The 21,404-nt window shown below is 41.5% G+C and overlaps 1 protein-coding gene across 1 annotated transcript in view; it reads right to left on the bottom strand.

Annotated features, from left to right (window-relative positions):
- Positions 1 to 21,404, bottom strand: part of WRN (Werner syndrome RecQ like helicase) — a 127,922-nt gene that overhangs the window by 11,135 nt on the left and 95,383 nt on the right. The window contains exons 26-33 of the mRNA XM_018570636.1: positions 18,176 to 18,273; positions 16,449 to 16,524; positions 15,832 to 15,905; positions 14,319 to 14,388; positions 10,900 to 11,012; positions 7,757 to 7,871; positions 3,863 to 3,988; positions 59 to 221 (exon numbers count right to left, since the gene is read on the bottom strand). Coding sequence (XP_018426138.1) covers positions 59 to 221; positions 3,863 to 3,988; positions 7,757 to 7,871; positions 10,900 to 11,012; positions 14,319 to 14,388; positions 15,832 to 15,905; positions 16,449 to 16,524; positions 18,176 to 18,273 — 835 coding nt within the window. The remainder of the gene's footprint in view (positions 1 to 58; positions 222 to 3,862; positions 3,989 to 7,756; positions 7,872 to 10,899; positions 11,013 to 14,318; positions 14,389 to 15,831; positions 15,906 to 16,448; positions 16,525 to 18,175; positions 18,274 to 21,404) is intronic.

Raw genomic sequence — 21,404 nt, forward strand, 5'->3', positions numbered from 1 at the left:
ATAAATAAATATCCCACAATCAGTATTCAGCAGAAGTGCAGTTTGATCAGTGTCTGACCTGAGTTTATCGGAGGACTTTTAATCACATTAGTGATGGTCTTCTGTATTGCAGGAGTCAAGCCAGCTCGCTGCACATCGAGTTGATAGCCTGCTTTTAGAGCTTGCCAAAGATGCATACCAACTGCTGCCAAGCTTATACTTCTGGCATCAGCAATTTTTTGCTGTAAAAAATAATAGACAGTTAATAATAAATGAAATACAAAGGTGAAGTAGTTTAGAGCTTGCGCATTTATTTTTGTATAATTAATGGGACAGTGATGTCCACCTCACTAAGACCTATAAATACTCCTTTTTAAAGTTAAATGAATTAAGATCTCACTTTATGGTAAAGCAAGTACAGAGCCATGTAGAGCAGAGAAGTAGTATGCACTTTGTATTAGTGTCTCCTTAAAGCTGAACTTTAGGCAGATATAAAAGACACAAATAAAGGCGGCTCTTAATTTATCATATACATTTGTGTGAAAAAGTGTTGGCCCCCTTCCTGATTTTTCATTGTTTTGCACATTTGTCACACTTTTGTTTTCCCTTAATAATAAAAACCTTCCTTTACAAACTGCATGTTGTGTTTACTTGCATTATCTTTGACTAATATTTACATTTGTTTGATGATCTGAAACATTAAAGTGTGACAAACGTGCAAAACAATCAAAAATCAGGAAGGGGCCAACACTTTTTTACACAACTGTATCATTAAATGTCTTTTTAAAATGCAACAAGTGCAAGTACCCGAATTTGACTTGGTATCAGCCTTTTGCAATCCCCTGTAGAGCAGAGCTCAGAGCGGGGAGGGAGAAGCACCACAAAGTATTAACATGTTGCAGTACAAGGAGAATGGTAAAAGGAGAAGAGAGCAGAGTGACAGAGAGATGAACTGCTGCATATCCTTTCACTGTCCAAACACAGGGTATTGAGGAGATCTGTAAATGGTAATGAACTGTAGCAGAGAAAAATCAGGTCTCCAGTCCTACCAGGCATTGCTGTGTGATGTAGCAGAGCTGTGTAAATCGCAGGACTGGATGGGCAGAAATATACATCCTTTGGCAGGTAAAACAGCTATGTATTAAGTTGTTTGCCTGAGTTTTTAAGCAGAACAGTGCCAGATCTAATTAAAAATAATATTTTTTAAATCAAATTGTCCTTTTATATTTGTATTTTTTTTACAGTGTCAATAACATATGGATCGTAAGAAAATGCTACATTGTGCCATAAACAAGTTACAAGCATGATTTTTTTTGCAACAACTAGGTGAGCCTAACGCAAGTACCACCTTCCTACAGGATTTGTAGTTTCACCACAGCTGGAGGGCTGGAGTTTGGCTACCCCTGGCCTAAATGATTGCCATATAAGGCTTGCTAAGCTTTTGTACACATTTGTCTAATGAGCATACACAGCACTGCAAGCAGAAACGTGGTAGTTAGGTTTTATAGAAAAGGAAAGGGACTTGGTCTATCAATAGCCAACACTTTTTTCTATGGTAACAAATTGTTAAAAAACTGACAAGATTTATTTTTTGTTGCATCCCATTGGGTAAATTTCATTTTAGTTCCTATCCTGGAGAAACAATAGAAAATCTTTCCAAAATGTGATGACAACTCTCCAGTATGGGAGAAGTGTTGTGTATGAAGTGTTTGTGTCACATTTCAGACACATGCTGCTGTATCCTGTAGCCAAGCAAAGAAAGAAGTTTAAAAAAAATACATCTCATGAATAATGAGAAAAACTATCCCAACTTATTAAGGGCATTACAGATTTTAAACAAGGAAGGTTATTTGCATCCAGCAATTCTTAAAATGAATTTAAATCATCTTGGTGAGTTATTGTAAAATGCAGAAACATCACATCTATGATTGTGAAGGTGGTACTGTTTGCAGTGGGCCAGCAACACCGTGAGAACCACAAATAGGTTAGAAGTATCCTTGTACCCAAACTAGGGATTCACTGATACCGATACCGGTACGAGTAGTTGCACAAATGCTCCCAATTCCTATCCCGATAATGGAACTTCCGGTATCTGGAAGCCGGGCGGCAAGTCATTACACGCCGCCCCGCTTCCTGATTGGACCAGGAAGCCAGCTCCCTTGTCACCAAGGGAGCATGGAGCTGGCTTCCTGGCTAATGAGGAAGCTGGGGGGTGCTTAATGACTCGCCCCCCAGCTTCCTGATTGGCCGGGAAGCAGGTTCTATACTCCCTCGTCCCAAGTGACGAGGGAGCATGGAGTCGACTTCCCGGCCAATCAGGAAGCCGGGTGGCATAGAATTACTCGCCTCCCAGCTTCCTGATTGTTCGGAAAGATGGCGAATCAGGAAGCAGGGTGGCGATTCATTACCCGCCTCCCTGGCTTCCTGATTGGCCAGAAAGCCGGCTCCATTCTCCCTCATCACCTGGTGATGGAGCATAGAGACGGCTTCCCTGCTAATCAGGAAGCCAGGTGGCGAGTCAATACATGCCGCCCAGCTTCCTTAAGACTTCTGGTATCCGTATTGGCGAGTACTGAAAAAAAATATTAGTACTCTTAACCGAAAAAGCGGTATGGGTGCATCTCTAACCAAAACCTATAGACAGTGCTGACTTACCTCAGCTAGAATAGATTACCATTCTAGTTTGAAAAATAAGGGCACATAGTAAAAGCCCATAGTTTACAGCCAGGCCACGCAGGATGTTCATTCTGTCAAGACAATATTCCTAAACCCACCTTTTTTGCTATTGGCTCCTTATTTGAGAAGTATCATTGTCAAAAGTGCACTGCCTAGCCCTTTACAAATAGGTGTACCCTCTAGGGCAGGGGTAGGCAACCTTGGCTCTCCAGCTGTCCTGAAACTACAAATCCCATAAGGCATTGCAAGCCACAGGCATGACTCTCAGAGGCAGAAGCATGATGGGATTTGTAGTTCCAACACAGCTGGAGAGCCAAGGTTGCCTACCCCTGCGTTAGGGGATGCACCAATACTGATACTAGTGTCGGTATCTGTGCCCCTTACTTAGTATTTGGGCGAGCCAAATGCTCCGATACTTACCTCTGACCGGCAGTGACGAGGGAGCATGGAGCCGGCTTCTTTTCCAATCAGTCATGACGTGTCACCTGGCTTCTTGATTGGCTAGGAAGCCAGCTTCACTTGTTGCTGGTAGCCTCATGACCCGCTGCTCGGCTTCCTGATTGATCAGGAAGTCAAGCCGGTGTTCTTTTGATAGAACACTGGCTTCCCAAGCAATCAGGAAGCCGGGCGGTGGGTCATGATCCGCTGCCCAGCTTCCTAATAATCTGGGCACATGGCACCGTTATCAGTATCAGCGAGTACCGAAAGAAATATTGGTACCCACAATATGTGAATCTCGTCCTAACAATCTTTATATTGCTTTATGGAAATCATGCATCAATACAAATGTACAGTGGTACCTTGATTCACAAACTTAGTTCCACGATTCTGGTTGCGAACCGAATCAAACTCTGATCAGACTGCGATCTCGACTAGAGGAAGCCACGACCATGTGTCAGAGCAGGGAATGGCTGCTGTTGTATTAGTCACCCGATGCGGGGCTTGCGAACGGAAGCAGAATTTTGCAGAACTTCCTGTTCGCGAACCGAATTGTTCGTGAACAGAAGCATTCGTGAATCGAGGTACCACTGTATTTACTGTATACAATTTTATTGTATATATGTGGCCTGTATCCTGAGCAGCATGTATGAGGTATCAGCTTGATAGGAACTGCCTTGCCTTGAAAGATTTAATTGTATTGTATTTAGGTGCATTCCACAGGATTGCTATATGGATTACTATAGATAGTGTAAGCTGCCAGACTCACCAAAGACAGTTTCTGTTCCTGAAACAGGGAGTAGGTGATGCGTGGAGATTCTGGGAGTGACATGACAACTGAACCTTTTGATACACGCACACTTGAACTTGGTTTTCCATCTGAAAAGGAATCTACCTAAAATTAAAAAAAGAAAAAACAGAGCACATTATTAAATTCTTCTGGTTTTGATATTGAATGTGTGATTCAGGACTCAATAACATCTCAGAATACCTTCCAAAAAACCCCCAAAAATACCACCAACAGTGTGACATTTAAGCATAGACACTTTTTTGAATGTCACCCGAATACAATAAATAGGGTTTTATGAATAGGGGTTAGCAATCTCAAGGCTGTTATATGACAGTTAATGCAAAGAAGGGTTACAACAAAGCTTTTTCATATCATAGATGTTCAACAGCATTCAGATCAGGACTAATAGAAGGCCACTTAAGAATAGTCCAAGGTTTTGTTCTTGGACATTTTTGGGTGCTTTAAGCTGTGTTTTTGGTCGTTACACAGTTGAAGGACCCATTACTTTGGGTCTAACAATGGGCACCATGTTTTGTTGCAGAATTCCTTGATGGTCATGAGATGTTATTTTGCCCTACACAGATTAAAGCAACTCTGTTCCAGACACAGCTAGTCCATGTTCCGTATGGTGCACACAATGGTACCAAATAGCAGATTGAAGACGTGCAATACCAATTACAGTGATCAGTTAGTTTGAAAGCTTTGTAGAATAAGTAATAGTTTACCTCTTTTCACACCTTTGCTTTACTTTAGGACTTACCAAAGGCATGCTGGCATACATGGGACAATTGCTTTAAATGTAATCACTTTTCAGGAGGAATGAAGCTTTGTTTCAATGCACTGTAACAATACCAGTAAATGTGTTTATGTCTGCAGGGTTTGTAGCATAAAACACTCATGCTTTCCACTGTTCATTTCCAACAGCCTTGTCTGAAGAAAGCTGTTTAGCCAACTCATTTTATTCAGTTTTGTTTTGTGGGGTTTCATTGTCATGAGTCTCATGAAACGCTTAAATTATATAATTCCAAAAATGGGATGCAAAGGTTTTTGCCAATTGTTTAGAAGTTCCAACACACCTTAGAGGGCTTCTACGTTTTGATTCTTTAGCTTTCATCAACCCTCTTCAAAGCACTACAATATATGTATCACCACTCACAGGAACTTTAAAAACTGGCTTTTGTGCTCACTGTGATTGCTTGTAATATCAGTCAGCTCTCTGACAACTCCCACATGACAAGATACCACACGAAGGATAACAAAGCAGCCTTCTCAAACACTTCTTTCCGGAACACATTGAATGTATACTACAGGGTGGGCCACGGAAAAGTAGCCCGCCTCTGGCGATAGTATGACGAGATGAACGAGCAAGTGGATTGTTTTTATTCACTTACCCACAAGTTACCCGTTCACGTCTATGCACCTTTGGGCACGTCTGAGCATGATGGCCGATACTGCTTGCAGCTCTACAACAGTGATACTGCGGATAGTATTTGTGATGTTTTCCTTGAGTTCATCCAGGGTATGTGGATTGTTGCTTTACATTTTTCCACAGATAACCCCTCGCTCACAGTTCGCTCCTCCATAAACAGTTCATTAACCCGCGCCAGTGAGTTGCGTGAGGTATGGCATGTTGCCCAAACTTGTTGGAAAAAGCAGTACATTTTTTCTTTTGGTGTTAGTTGGCCTTAAAATTGTTCGAAGATGTCCAGGTAAACCGCAATAGTCACAGTTGATTTGAAAAAAATTGGGTCCACTATTCGTGTTGCTGACCGCGCACCAAATGTAAATTTTCTGGTTGTGGAGTGGTGTTTCGTGAGTCAAGTGGGGATCTTCAGCGGACCAGTACCTCGTGTTCTGGGAATTTACGTGACCTGATAAATGAAACCAAGCTTCGTCCGTCATGAAGTACAGCAATGGGTCCAAATGTCCATCAGCAATCATATTCAGCAACCACGTACAGTAATTTACGCGTTTAGCTTTGTTGGGCTCTTTCAGTTCCTGTACACGTTATTCGGTACAGTTTGAGGTTCAGAGATTCCAGCACCGACACGGCGTTCGTGATACCACAACTTGCTGAGACAGTCTTCGAGTTGATTTTCAGGGGCTACTTGCAATCCGCTGCTGAATGTCACGGACAATTTCGGGCATCCGGACTGATGGAGACCTCGATTTCTTCATTTTTGAGACAGAGCCAGTTTGGCGCCATTTACGAACCAGACATTAAAAACAACGTTTAGCTGGTGGTTTTGTTCCTGGGATCTTGTCGCCGAAGGCCTCTTGTGTTTCCTTAAATCGATCCGCTTTGCACATAGCCTTCCATAATCACTATCGGCTGTTCCAGGGAGAAAACCATCTTTCTGACGGGATGTGCACAGAAGGACTAAATAGGAAGGCAAAATAAAACCAGAACACTGCACACAGGGCGACACCATGTCGCCAGACAGAGAGCAAGGGGCTATGACCTCCTCCAAAGAGTGTGGCACTGGTATTGGAGCCGGGCTACTTTTCCGTGGCCCAACGTGTATTTTGTAGATGTATGCCCTTGATAGAGATTAGGTAGTGTGGGCATTGTCTTAAAGCCAAATAATATACTATTCGGGTGCATTTAGCTTAAAGTGGAACTACACCAACCAATTTAACTGCCCCACAAAATATTTACTTTAAAAGGCATGACTCTGATAATAACTGTCAAGGTTACCAGTGTGCTTATTTCAGCTCCCAACCGAACTTTCAACCCTTAAAATGGCTGGTGTCATAGCTTATCACATGTGCAGGACTATGGTAACTGCAATCCAAATGGAGGCTAAGATGGCACACCTTCCTTGACTGTAAAAATATAGGAGGGTGTAGTTCCACTTTAAATTATAAAGTATTGGCAGCTTAAGTTTATTGATAAGTATCTGGTTTTGTATATGGTGGTACATATGATACATTTTTAAATTCCTTTTTGCATTTCTGTTAATAAGTTTGCAGTTTGTGTTTTACCCACAAGGTGGTAGCATAGAAGATTTTTCATGCACAATGTTTAACAAATAGAACAGCTATTAGCAGATACATTTTTACATAATTAGTTTTAGATTATATTGAACCAAGATATTAAGAATGAGGATAATACAACACTGAGAATGAAAGATATTGTGTTAAAAATGAAGTTGTTCCTCTCAAGAAAAACTAGATGATCTGACTAATCTTCTCTGTATAGAAAGAACTTCCTATGAGGAATTCACTTTTATTCAATGTTACACTGGATTTGCTGTGAATTTCAATAAAGTCTGAAGTATTGGAATTCTCTGGATAGTGCGATCTGTTCGTATACTACTACACTCCAAGGTGGAGACGCACCTATTAGACCAGCACCTGGGGAGTCCTGATGGCAGCTAAGGAATTGGAGCGTTGAGATTTCCTTTGGTGACATACAGAAAGTTTGTTATCCATAATTAAGTTTAAATTCCATACATTTGAATACAGTGGGGAAAAACTTAAAACCATTTTGCTTTTTTCCCCCTGCTGCTACCAGTGTTTTCCCTGGGGAGATCACCCCCACCTTCATTTTCCGTTAACGGGTGTCACAATGTTTCCACCTTCGTGTTTGACTGTAGGGATGGTGTTCTTAAGGTCATAGTTGGCATTTTTCTTCCTCCAAACACGGCGAGTTGAGTTTATGCCAAAGAGCTCAATTTTGGTCTCATCTGACCGCAGACATTTATGGTTGATATTCTGTCTCGATCATTTAAAATACACCTATGCTAAAAATTATAGACCTCTCATTTCTTTGTAAGTGGGCAAACTTACAAAATCAGCAGGGGATCAAATTATTATTTTCCTCGCTGTATATTTCACCACATTGAATGACAAGGAAAGATAAAACAATACCTTCAGACAGTTGGCCAAGCAGAACTCCTTGACTACTTCCACAAGAGGAGCCAGCATCTTAGCCTTGGCTTCTGAGACTCCATCAAGCTTCTTCATATTTTCAACTGTTGTTGGTCTTCAGATGAAATGTATCATTATGTAGACATATGCAAACAGGATACAGAGTGCATTTAAAAAGCAATTTAATTCAAAATATATCTCTGTTTTGGGGTTGAGCGGGCCAAAGTTTAATCAACCTCAATATCTTACCTGATAATATAAATTTGTGGCGGGAAATGCCTGTGATAAAATGACCATTACCTTTTTACCTGATTTCATTGAGTACTCCACCACATTTTAGTAGGAGAATCCAGTAGATGGTAAGTGACATATATAATCTATATTCTGCAACCTTGTAGTTATATGGAACATTTTGCTCAGCCTGGTGCCAGTAACGTGGCTGTAGCTGAAGAGCAAATCTTGACAGTCATGGGGGGAAGGATCTTGCCAAGGTCTTAGATCGCAGTAATGACAGAAAGCAAATATGTGATGACCACAATAAGTAATAGAAATGCAGAATCCTGGCATCTAAGTGGAATTTAAATATTAAGGCTGTGCAAGTTATTAGAGTGTAAATCTACTATGGTGGTTAGTTTTTGAATGATATCAGCTAATTATAATGACAAATATTGTAAGAACAAACAAACCCAGGATGGATAGTAAGGTAAAAAAATAAAAATAAATTAGGAAACAATCTTTGGTTACCAGGTAAGCATGCAAAGCTGTGTAAGTTGTATTTACATTTTAAATGGAAACCGAAATATGATCATTGGCAGCTGACTTTTTAATGCTGAAACATTTTAAACAAAGGCTGAGAAGGTATGCCTGTGAAATGTCTATGCCTGGAATATATATGTCTGACAAGGTTGGAATGTGAATTTCAGTCCGGGACAAGATCCAATCTACCAGTCTGACCGCACCAAAAATTGTGGTTCCTCCCTGATGATTATATATGCCAACGTCATGGAATGGTCTGACTGAATCTGGATTGGATGACCCTCAAGTAAGATGATCCGATGTGACAGACACAGCCAAATGACAAGAAAATCAAGATTGATAAATGGGAACTCCTCTAATGACCAGGTCCCCGAAGGGCAAGGCCACCAACTGGTAGTGGAGGGGTACCCACAGCGTAATTAAAGAATTGTTGATGTGCTGGAAAAATGGTGGACTTGAAAAAAGACATTCAGAACTTTGAAAACCACAATAGGACAAATTACCCCTCTGGGCTTGGAAATAGGGAACATATTGGAGTAAAACCCCTGAAACTGTTCTACTACAGGAAATGGGGCAATTACACCTTGATCTGAGAGGGCTTAATGTAGATCTTCTACTCTGTACAGTGACACAGAAAAGTTGGAGGTGAGAAAACTGAGGAGGGCAGGGAGTAACACTCTAGTTTCTAGCCCTGGGATACCACCTCCTGCACCCAAGCATCCGAGATGCAAGCTGTCCAAGTGGCCACAAAGGTTAACAAACTGGGAGCACACTTTCATACAAAGGAAGCCTTATCAAAGGAATTGACAGACTTTGGGTGCCAGAACTTGCGAGTGGATCAGGAGCCTAGGGGGATCTCGGCATGGAGGTTGAATGACTAGTGAAACAAAAAGGGTTTGTTTTTTTAAAGTTAAAGAGAGAGAAGTCTGTTCCTTAGGCTTCTTCCACTAATTAGCATCCTTGATGGTGTTGTCAAGTGCTGGTCTGAAAAGATGCTGTCCCTCAAAGGCCATGCAGATTAAACACTTTTTACATAAGGGTTCCCTACGCATATACAGTGACAGCAAAGAAATGTGCGAAAGGTCAGGACAGGAGGCTTCCAGCAAATCGCCATAGCTGGAGTTTAACGTCACAGCCATCTGCTCCATGCGTACCTTTAGAAAGGGATCAACTGCAGCAGCGGTTAGACTTTTCTAAGAGATTTTGACCAGTCAGACAAATTAAGGCCACAACCAAAATCAAATGAACGGCAAGATCTTGCAGTGAAAACAGAGTTTTTAGAAAGGGTTTCAAACCATTTCTTAGTTGGGTTCATAGTAAATAGATAACTTCTGCACAAATTTCTCAGAAAACTAACTGCAAAAAATGTTAGAAAATTAACTTACCCATGGCACTCCACCACCTCTCCCGGCCCCTGCTGTTCATACCTTGGTATGCAAGTGCCAGCCTGACCCACACCCAACCTCCACCCCCACACACACCGGTGCAACTCCTGCATGGAAAGGTATGAACAATGAGGGTCAAGAGAGGCGGCAGAGTGGTGTGGGCAAGTTCATTTTCTCACATTTTGTGAACATACATTTTCATTCACCGTCCCGCAGGCTTACTACCTGCCATTTCTGGTAGTACCGACTGGTCCCCAAAGACGGGTTTTCTTCTCCAGTCATATCAAGATCCATCTCACCAATTATATCCCGTAGGTCAAGGGCCGGCTCACATTCCAGGGTGGAAGAGAAAACAACCAAAAAGACTAGCTGCCTTGGGACCGTGGATTCGGTAAATATTACTATTATATATTGGGGAGGAAATAATTTTTATTTTTTAAGCCAGTCTGGAGTTTAACTTAAATGGGAAACTGTGATGAGAGCACAATGGTGGCTGCCATTGCTAACCTTTCCTTTTGAGAATGCTAGTTTCCTCACCGTCATGGTGATACTTTGGCTTTAAAGTACAACTGTACCTTTGAAAAGTTCTAATGAAAAATTCCCTACCCCCCTGAGTGCATCTCACTAGGTCCAAAATTACCTTCAGCCTTGATCCAGCAAAAGGTGTGCGGATCTGCACAGAGCCACACAGTGAAGATTGCTGGATCGGGGCTGAAGGTAAGTATTTCATCTAGTGGGAGGCACTCAGGGTAGGGGGGAGGTGTTGGTGAACTTATGTAAGGAAAACTGTACAACGTTTCCCTCACCCCACTGAGTGTATCCCACTAGGTATTATCTTTGAATTCTAAATAATAATCTTAGAACCCAGGAGTTCTGGGATAGTATAGAATTCTGGCATATCTTAGTGATCTGAGATTATCTTAGAATTGTATTTCAGCAGTCACTAGGAATCTTATGAAGTTAACCATACAAAACAAAAATTTAAGGAAATATTACACGTACCTCATTTTAGCCATGTCCACAAGCACCTTGTTGGTAGCTAGCACAGCTGGTGGAATGTCCTTCTCACTGGCTATTTTCTGCCTAGCTGATACCAACTTGCCATACAGTGTAGTCTGTAGAAAATAAACATAAATTGGTATTTTATAAGAGAATACAGTTTTGACAAAGTGTAGTAAACACATGGAGAGATGGAAATCCAAGTTTGTACTAAACAGCACCTGTTCTTATAGAAGAAAAAATGCAATAACTTTTCTGTTCAAAAACAAAAAAAATATACAATTCTGTGTTGTTGGGTTTCCAGTATGAAAGACTTAAACTCCATTTACACATTTGCAGAGAGGCAATTTAGTCCACGTTAAGGATGTGTTAGCTTAAAGACGTGGGATCTTTACCTCCACATCCTGAAATGGAGCTTCAACTCATCACAATTAGTCAACCACTGTATTTGGCATTTGTATTAGATTGTCTTGTAAATTATGTCAATTTTATGAACACCCACTGATATCTGATTGTTATTCTTCTGTTATAATACGGCAGTCGGCAACTGTCCTGCATTTCAGTGTAAATACAAAGGTACGCTTTGCCAAACGTAATACTGCGCTACTGTTGTCTCCTCCACAGTCAATATTCTTGCACTACCCTAAGAAGGAATTTTTTATTGAAAAAATCTCAGCTTGCGGTCCTCTGTCGCTGTGTACACAAAGCTATCAATAATCTTCCAAGCTGCATGAGCCCCCACTTTGGCATCACACCACTGCATTTGATTTTTCCCAAGGAATTCAAAACACCCATGTTTCATACTTAGCAGCCACATTCCTCACCTTTCCAATATGTGCAATAAAGTTAACTACATCACGCCACCCAAATACTAGGAAAAAGAGGAAACGAGGAAGAAAGACTTGCCATGTGGGGTCTGCAGCCATTTTAGTCTTTAACTTCCCATTCTGATCGTTGAAGAGTTAAAAACAGCCAGGGTAGAGGGATTACTGCCCACATATATGGCACCCCTAATTTGTCATTCATATCAGGCCCAGCACTGTATTGCTTAAAATTTGCCTATAACATATTTATATTATCCCTGTATAGTTAATACAGGCGGTCTATACCCGATTGCCCAATGACTGTCAGAAGTTTCTGCCCAGTGATTGCTTTTGCCAATTGAAGGGCAATGCAGTATCCAGGTGCTGGGAGATGTAAGGCTTTCTGCAGTCATTTTCCAATTCTCTTGCAAACACAAGATGTCACTAAACAAAATGTGAAAATGTGAACATAGGCTCTGGAAATGAGAGCATTACCGTGTATTCCTATTTTTGCAGCCAAACTGGGATAATACCTACTATATATGTGTTACATGTTCTCATTTAAATAGCAAAACTTAAAAATATTTAAAATTGCTCTTTACCCTTTAAATCCTGTTTTCCGATAACTCCAGGACTGAAAATGTAAGGTAATCCTTTCTATGTAATGTTTATGCAGGAGCTGGGAATTGTGTTTGCCATAATTAACCCTGTCTGTGCTGTGCTGGCAGATTTCATTGTTAGCTAGGTATACATAACTGTTTGTTCTTACAAAGGGTTTATAATCATTTATAACCTTGTGATGTCATCATAGGGTCTCTATCAGGATTCTTGAAGCAACAGCCTATGGGGAGGGGTTAAAGGAGGACTATGGGGTTAAGGCTTTTCCCCATAGTTCTCCTTAGGGTAACGGGAGGACACAAACTAGCGTCCTCCCGCCACCCAAGGCTCAGTATACCGCGAGCTGTAACTTGTATGTAACAATTATGTCTGGATCCGCCCAGCTGTGTGACTGACAGCTGGCTCTGCCTATCTAGAGGCAGAGCCAGCTGTACCCGCCCCTTCCAGTCCCTCCCCTGCCACGGCAGAGAGCCGTGACAGGATCGAGAGGTGAGCGAACGCTGGTATGTTTTCGCTCAACTCCCGATCTACTAAGCCGACCTGTGACAGTTTCATTGTCACAGGTCGGCTAGAACTATGAGGTGAGTGAATAGCACTCACCTCATAGTTCTCCTTTAACAAGGTGCCTTACGTAGCTTTCTGCACACCAAGGCACACGTCACCTCTTTCTCAGCAAGTTCTCTCTCCACCCCTCCCCTCTGCTCTACACAAATCTGTAGATGCCTTTGGCCTGCCATCTCAGGACACAGCTCTAAGCAAGGTAGTAGGAGTTAAATGTCATGCTCCAAAACATTCCCTACCTCTCTTCTGCCATCTCCCTGTGTGGTCACTTGCAAACATTACTGAATATCTCTGTCAGTAACAAAGTTGACCGGTTGCTAACACTGCTTTATTTACTGCCTGCACACCCATCCACACAGATATCTAAGAGTCCTGGGTAGGACATCACCGTTCTTCCTCTTCACAATTCTCCAACTCACTTCCCTTTTCTCTAAGTTTATCATTAATGAACGGCAGTGTCAGACGTGACTGTAAAAACGTTTGGTTTTATTTAGTGTCCAGAATCATCCTGCAGCAAAAACAGGGGAGCTCTACTCCTCTGTCCCTGGCAGGCTACACACAGTTACATTTAAAGAACCAGGGCTGTGTGAATGGGTGTGCAGACAGCTGCACCGGCAGGAACAAGGGAGCAGAGAACTCCCGTCTTTTCTACAATAAACATAAAGCAAGTAAGCAAAGTGGCTCAGCAGGCAGTGGCAATAGGCAAAGAGCCTTACCGAATGGGAGGGTGAATCTATGTTGAGCAGGGGGAGCTGAGCTGGGTAGGGGAGACAGTGTAAGCACCATCTGCTCAGACACGATGCTCATCTCTTTGGACTGCAGGCAGCAATGCTATTAGCACTTCTTACACTGATCCGCTGGGAAGGTAGTGACAAGATCGGTCACCCAAGAGCTAGGGAGCAGGCTGTGGTGACTGGCCTTGTATAAAGGAAATAAGTTACTTGTGACTGTCATTGGTCACCATTAAGTAAGCCAGTAACATTTTAGGATCTACAATCAAAGCATGGAAAAAAGAAAAAAAAAGAGAAAATAACCAAGTAATTGCCAAAGAATTGTTTTGCCCAGAGTTCAGCTTTGAAATGCTTCTACAGAGCTATAGAGGCCTGCAAACTGTCAGCATGAATATTTGGTTTGGTGACAAGAGACTCACAATGAATTCAATTCAATTAATGCAATGCTGAGGCCTGAATAGGTCTTTCATGAAATAGAATATTGTCTTGAAAATGTGGCCTCCCCAGATTGTTGTATTGATCCTTCATCTTAACCCACGCCTAATACCCTTTGAATGCAAATTTTGTACTAACATATCACCAAAACTAAAACATTTACCATGATGTAATTATATTATTCATACTAGTAAATGCAAAACTCTAAGAATGGATACTGTAAATAAAAAAAGCAAGCGTTTCATAAAATTTACAGGCAAAGTTGACAACAAACCTGCAGTTCGAGGTCTCTTGCTGAAATTGTGGGTTCAGGTGGCTTACATGGTTGCTGAATTCCCAAACTGCTTCTAATTCAGAAATTAAAGAGAACACACAATAAATACACAAAATGTTTTAAAATGAACTATAGGGGGAAAATAAATATGGCCTTGTATCTGTATACTGTTTCAATTTTTAACTAACCGCCTTTCTAGACATGAGTTAAACAGATAAACTTTCAGATTGATATAGACATAAAGGAACGCACTGCTATAAGTCAAGGTAATAAGTAGGTGGACCAATGCAGACATTAGGGTTGCTGACCTTGCACTAAAATTAAAGTGACACTAAATTCAGGAGTTAAATCTTAGCAATGCATTCAAGTACCTTAACGATTAATAAAAATGTATCTTATTTGTGTATCACTCAGCCGTAGATCCTCAAATCATCTCTGAATTGGTGCTGACACTGTCCTTCCTTCTGGAGGGTGGCTACTTTTGGTCACACAGGGACCATGGGGAACAAATGTAAGCACCCTCCAGAAGGAAGGACAGTGTCAGCACCAATTCAGAGATGATTTGAGGATCTACAGCTGAGTGATGCAAACATAAGCTTCATTTTTGTTAACCGTTAAGCTACTTAAATGTATTTTTAAGATTTAACTCCTGAGTTTAGTGTGACTTTAACCACCATCCAAATGTACATAATTGGCCGGACTAAGGCCTTCTAGCTGTGGGTGGGCATTTTAAAACGTCCCTTGTGCCTGGCGCACACAAGCGGGGAAACTGTCAAAATTTGAAACAGCCACCTACGGCTGCTTACATACAAGCGGTCCAGCATCTGTGGAGCTGCCCGATCGCTTGAATGTTGTGCCTTCGTGCGAAACAACCAACCGCCGCGCGCGCACGATCCCGGGTTTCCATGTGCTCCGTGCGGGCCTGGGACCAGCACTGTGGCTGGTCAGGGAGATCAGTTCAGTTCTTCTGATCTCCCCTCCGGTGTTGTGAGTGTGGAAGTGATGTTTATTACATCACTTCCGCATTCAGCTGTCACTTTCCAGCTACAGAAGCCAGAGAAGCTGGTGAAGCTTTCATAATAAAGGGAAAACTGTTTTATTTTTTTTAAACTTATTATATAGTAAAAAAAAAATAGAAAACCCCAAAAGAAAGCTATGTGTCCCCAAAAAATGGTATAAAAATTAATTTCAGTATCAATCCTTCAGTATGCAATCCTTCAGACGAGAACCTGGGAACGCTGAGCATTAAAAATCTCGCAAGAAGAGGCTCCAGCACAGCGAAGTAGTGTGTCTTCATAAAACTTGGGATTAACGTGCCCAGATCTCCCCAGAAGGGTTGTGGTGTCACCCTTGCTAGGTGCCATAGCGAAAGCCAGGTGTAAGGTAATTATATATTTTTTGCAGCAATTTTTCTCTTGAGTTGGTGATGTTGCATTTTAGTGCAAGGTCTGGTTTAAGATAATCATATACTCATTGTATTGCATGTTTTTTTTTATTGTAAATAGAAATGTACCTGGTTTTAGAGGATTCCACTTTAGGAAGCTTCTCAGCCTCTTGGTAGGAGAACTTGCCTTTTAGTGAAAGTTTCTGTAAATGCATGCAATTTCACACAATAATTTACCTTTTTGCAGCCACACAAACAAAAAATGTTAAAAGCTACTGAACAGAACAAAAACATGGAAGCTACCATTGCTGACTTGCTTTTGAAGGTATATACCATAGGGCATGACATGCCCAGTCCCATCTGGGGTAGGGGTAATAAATCAAGGATCATTGCAACAGAACACGCATCTCTGAAAACGAGTCCTCTTGGCAAATTAGCAAAGTAGGCAAAAATTGGCAAAGTAGATAAATCACTCTTGAAAATAATGGCTTTAAATAAAGACACGGGAGCTGTGTTAACTAGGCAAAACCCATATATTTGTTAAGTCCAGCAATATGCAGACCAGCGTTTAAAGAAACCTGCTGCGTGAACAAAACGAACATGACATTTCTAAGCAGGTACCCAAAATACCAGGGGAAAATGTCTACATTTGACCAATTTACTATTTATATCATGAAAAGGATATATAGCTTAAAAAGTGACTTAGCCACCTAAAATAGCAGTCATTGTGAAAAAATAAAACTAACCTGAAGGTCAGTAACAGATTTACTGGATGTTCTATGAGGCGACGGCTGAATGACCACAGGAGAGCGTGGCTGTAAACTGTTCAAAAGTGCAGTTGTTAAAGATATAATTTCCTTATTTGGTTCAAAGCAATATTCTCAGAAAAGCTATTATTAAAGGCAAAAAATGAATAAAGACATTACCTACTTTAATCTAAATGTAGATTTCATAACTGAAAAAACAAGCTGTAAGTCAATCTCCAAGGAATTTCTACAAAAAAACTCAAGACCATTTACGGTCATCAGTACCACCTGTGAACAACCAATAGCAGGCAGATCTATGCTTTGAAATGTCGAATTCTCTGGGCAGTAGTAGCCTAAGACCATATTGGGGAAGAAAGCTCTTTGCTACTAAGAGATTTAGGGCTCCTTCACATGAGAAAAGGCCGGCACGAACAGCTCCGTGCACGGCCATATCGGGCAGCTCCCGGGAAGGACATTGCTGCGTGTGATGCGCAGTTCGTAGTACACAGCCCCTGTCCTTCTCTATGGGAGTACGCATCCGTACGCCACCCTATGCTCACCCCAAGTGCAGGTCCGTATGGGTGCGGGTGTCCCGGCTCGGACGCAGACGGGATTCATCCTGTCAGCGTACGAGTACGGACACCCGCACGGACGTGCAGGGCGGGTGAGTGTAGGATGGTGAATGGCCGCGTACTCCCGTAGAGAAGGACAGGGGCTGCGTACTAATCACATGCAGCACCTGTCCTTTCTGAGAGCCGCCCGATACGGCCGTGCACACAGCACGAAGCTGCACGTGCCAGCCTTTTCTCATGTGAATGAGGCCTTAAAAGGACAACTGCACTTTTAGTGCCCTATGCTGCACAGCGTTTAGAAGAAAAACATCCTGACAGGGTATTCTTCCTGCAGCACACATGCGCCGCTGCTTGTTCCATGTTAATGGATGAGCTGTACCCATGGGAGCCCCCCAATGGAGTACGGCTTATCCAAAGGAATGAATGAGGCCACAGTACACATGTGTAGTAGTAATAGGACCCAGTGGAACGTTTTCCTTGCAAAGTCGGTTCAGCATCGGGAAAAACCGCAGAGTGAAGACGGTGGGAACGGGAAGGAAAGTACATTTTTTTAACCAGACGGGCTGCACTCTGGAGGTGCAGTTTTAGCTAAAGAACAAGTGTACTAAAAGTACAGTTTTTCTTTAACTGCTTGTTGATATCTCATTAGTATCAAATTGATTTCAGTGTGCTGCAAATGTGAAAGCTACTAACAAGCAGCCAAATCTCTCAGTAGCAAAGAGATTTAACCACCTTTGTAGGCCTAGTCTAGTACAGTATGACTGTATCCCTGCATATGGCAGGGAACAGTAAGATATCTTTAAAAATGCAAGGGTAATAAGGGAATAATTTAATGCATTATGTACTAATTAAAGTATGAACATACATGACAATGATTGTAAAGTAGGTACAACTTTATTCCCTTTACGGAGAGCCCCTAGTCGGACTCCTCCCTCTATTTACATATATTGCAGTTCTCTTAGTCTTTTCATTATCATTGATGGTTCCTTTAAAGTACAGTATATCTAATATTCTCCTCAAAATCTTTAATAGATTCCTTTTGCTTCTAGTGAAGTTATTCTGATAAAATATTGCCATTATATAAAAACTGATCAGCTACCTGCCTTAGTCTGCAGTAGTGCAACAGATAAAATTATGATTTTAATGACAAGTTACCTTACGGCAGTGGGTTTGTTAGAACACAACTCTTCATTTGGCTGAAGAAGCAGCGTTGGACTGGACTCATTCGTGGCTTTACTCATCCAGTTCCTGCTCTGTAAACGGCAGGAAAAAAAAATAGTCAAACACAAATCCAAGCAGTTAAAGTTACTAATAGAATTTTGACCTGACAGACCAATTGGAAAATAGGAGATCATCAATATTATATCCACTGTCTATTATAAATGGACCCCTGAAAAACTACCAGGCTTTTACAAATATCTAAATTTGTTATTTAAAAATGGCAATCATTTTATGTCCAAGGAAGGTTATTTTGAAAATCTGAACGGTCTCCATTGAGTAATCAAACAGACCACAACAAGCAATTAGCCTCTTCATAAATGTATCTAATCCCGAAGCATTCCCCCATAAATTGTAATTCCAAACATGCAGTTATGGAAAGGAAAATGCTCATGTAGACGAATCCCTAATGCCTTCCTTGCAATCAGTACTCATCTGATCTCTAAACTAAGGCATGGCTGGGCTGAGGGCATTTGCCCCCTGACTCAGTACTAATAACTTATGTTCAGCTGGTGGCAATGAGTGGCTAATAACTTATGTTCAGCTGGTGGCAATCATTCACAATTTAAACATCAATCAGGGCAGGACCAGCAGTCAGTGGCACATGATGGGCATTATAAAGCTATCTTCCCAGTCAGACTTGTGAGCAGTGTCTGGCAGAGAGGAGTCCAGCATTAACTTCCTTTGCAACTTCAGGGGTGTGGAATTCCTATCGCCCGATGCCTGGGACATGCAGTTCCGTGCACCAGGTCGTTTTTTTACTACATTTAGCCCTGCTTCAGGCCAGCAGCAGGGCTTTTAGCCCTGCTTCAGGCCAGCAGCAGGGCTAAATGTAGAGGGGAGCCGTTTTGTACAAATAATCTCGGGCAGATGTACAGCCGCTTAAGATCACTTGTCACTTGTAAGCAGCCTGATTGTCACTCCCCCTCCGCGAACACCGCCTCTCTACCCGCCCGCTGCATCTCTCCACGGTCGCCATCTTGGTCACTGCCCATTTTTCGGTCACTGCCCGCCGGCTCTCTCCCCGCCGTGGTCACCCGCTCTTCTGGGGGATCCGGGACCACAGCAAATTAAATCAGCTTGGAGAGCGGAGAACGTCCATCCTCCACTCTGCTCCGTGTAAACACTGAGAAGGGAGAGCTGCGCTCGAAGCCTTCCCTTCACAACTGTGCTAGAACTCCTGTATTGGAGGTGACAGGTTCAATAAAGAGAACCTGTCACCACCAAATTCTATAACACATGGGCTAAGTGAAAAAAAATCAAATTAAAAAAAGTGAAAAAAATTATAAAATAACAACAAATAATAATTAAAGTAAATAAAAATTTAAAAAAAAGAAAAATTTAAGTTAAAAAAAGCTATTAAAAAAGTAAAACCCACTGCCCCGCCATCTGCATGCAAATAAACACACGTGTAGGGCATTGTGTGTACGCTTAGTGCTGCCCCCATTTCACTGTGGCAGCAGTGCTCTCTAACGCGCACAATGCACATTACAGAGTAAGTTCACTTTACCAAGTAATTTGAGAAAATGGAATTACCTGCTCAAATCTGGCCAACTCTCCCCCTGCCTTCTTGCTATACTTACCTTTCAGCAAGCAGTCCTTCCCCTCCACCTGGTAGAGGTGCACTATCTGTACCCCATACTGCCATCCAGTGCTGCCCTGTGCCATGTATTCTGAATTTCGCTTGCAAATTAGCACTGTCAAATAGTTTTGGCTAAAATAATTTTTTGTATCACGGCAAGTACGTTAATTGTCGTGAGAGAGAAGTAGACTGGGCCCCTACTTTAGTCCTTGGACAAGAACTTTTTTTTTTTTATTTCTACACCCCTGAACTCTGAGATGTCATGTGATAAACTCCAAAAGCTTCAAGTGAATCATATGCTGAAAGATGTGTCACAATAAGCCATTCTTTTTTTTTAAATTAGAAATGCCCAGCTTTCACCATGTCCTATAAAGCACCATGACAAACTTTACAAGGCAGATTTTCTTTAGCCCACAAAAACCTGTTCCTACCAAGAAAGGGCTAGTTTGTTATGTTTTTCCCCCAAGGCCAACCTTTCCTGCTCTACACTGTAGCTAAACCTATAAATGGACATTGAGTATTGGGTAGTCAAAGTCAACACAGGATCACCTTACTTACTATCTTTACTCTGCAAAGTGAACATACTGTACACTTTTCAAATAGTCTCTATTGTTAATAAATCAACCCCATTGAACGAAACAGCTATGTGAGGACGATCACTTTCCTTATTCTGAGTCCCAAAGTACAGACAGTAGAAAAGGTGAATGTAACAAAATACAAAGTTTGCACTACCTTGGACCTGTGATGGCAGCTCAAACTCAAGTATTTTATTGAGGTTTAGATTAATTTGTTATGCAAAGCAAGTCACTTCCAAATTAAATAGCAATTATTAGGCAACAAAGAGATACCAACATATCACTTGCTTTGAGGTGCTTTGAAAGGTTCATCAACTTCAGGTCTTGCTCACACAAAAAAAAAACACAGCAGGGTTTGCAGCAATTTATTACATAAAAAACAATGTAAACAAGTGTACTAGTTTACAGAACCAATCCAATAAGAAAAAATATTCAGTGCAATATGCACTACCCCACATGCAAACGTGAAGACCCATTTTAGCTACTGCTTGCTGCTTTTCTGTACATGTCTAATATGTAGATTTTTCTCTGGCTTTAAAAGCATCATACACATACCAGGTAGATGCAGAAAAACCTGTACTGATCATACATGATTTTTCAAGAATACATTTTTATTTAATCTCATTTCATATACAATATCTACGCCATATTATAGAATATAAACAGTAACGTCTACTGATCACACATGATTGTTGTATTCATTTGTATAGATAGTACAGTGCCACATACGCACATGTAGTCATTTTAGGGTTACTAGTAAGACAGTGAATGTGACTAAAGATGTCTGTAGCAGGGGCCAATTATGCACCAGTTAAAGCTACAGTTTGGTCAAAACGAAAATGATATGCATTTAAGGACCTTACTCTACATGCCCAGGCTTTTGGCTTTTATCCCTGCATAGTTGTACTGCACTACATACAATCAGCTGGATGCCATTAATCTTAGGTTCTGGGAACCTCAACTGATGCCACCCACCATGTCCTTAATATATCGCTGACAGAAAGAAAGA

The sequence above is a fragment of the Nanorana parkeri genome, unplaced genomic scaffold (assembly GCF_000935625.1).
Source record: "Nanorana parkeri isolate BGI_ZX_2015 unplaced genomic scaffold, ASM93562v1 scaffold1564, whole genome shotgun sequence".
Classification (NCBI taxonomy): domain Eukaryota; kingdom Metazoa; phylum Chordata; class Amphibia; order Anura; family Dicroglossidae; genus Nanorana; species Nanorana parkeri.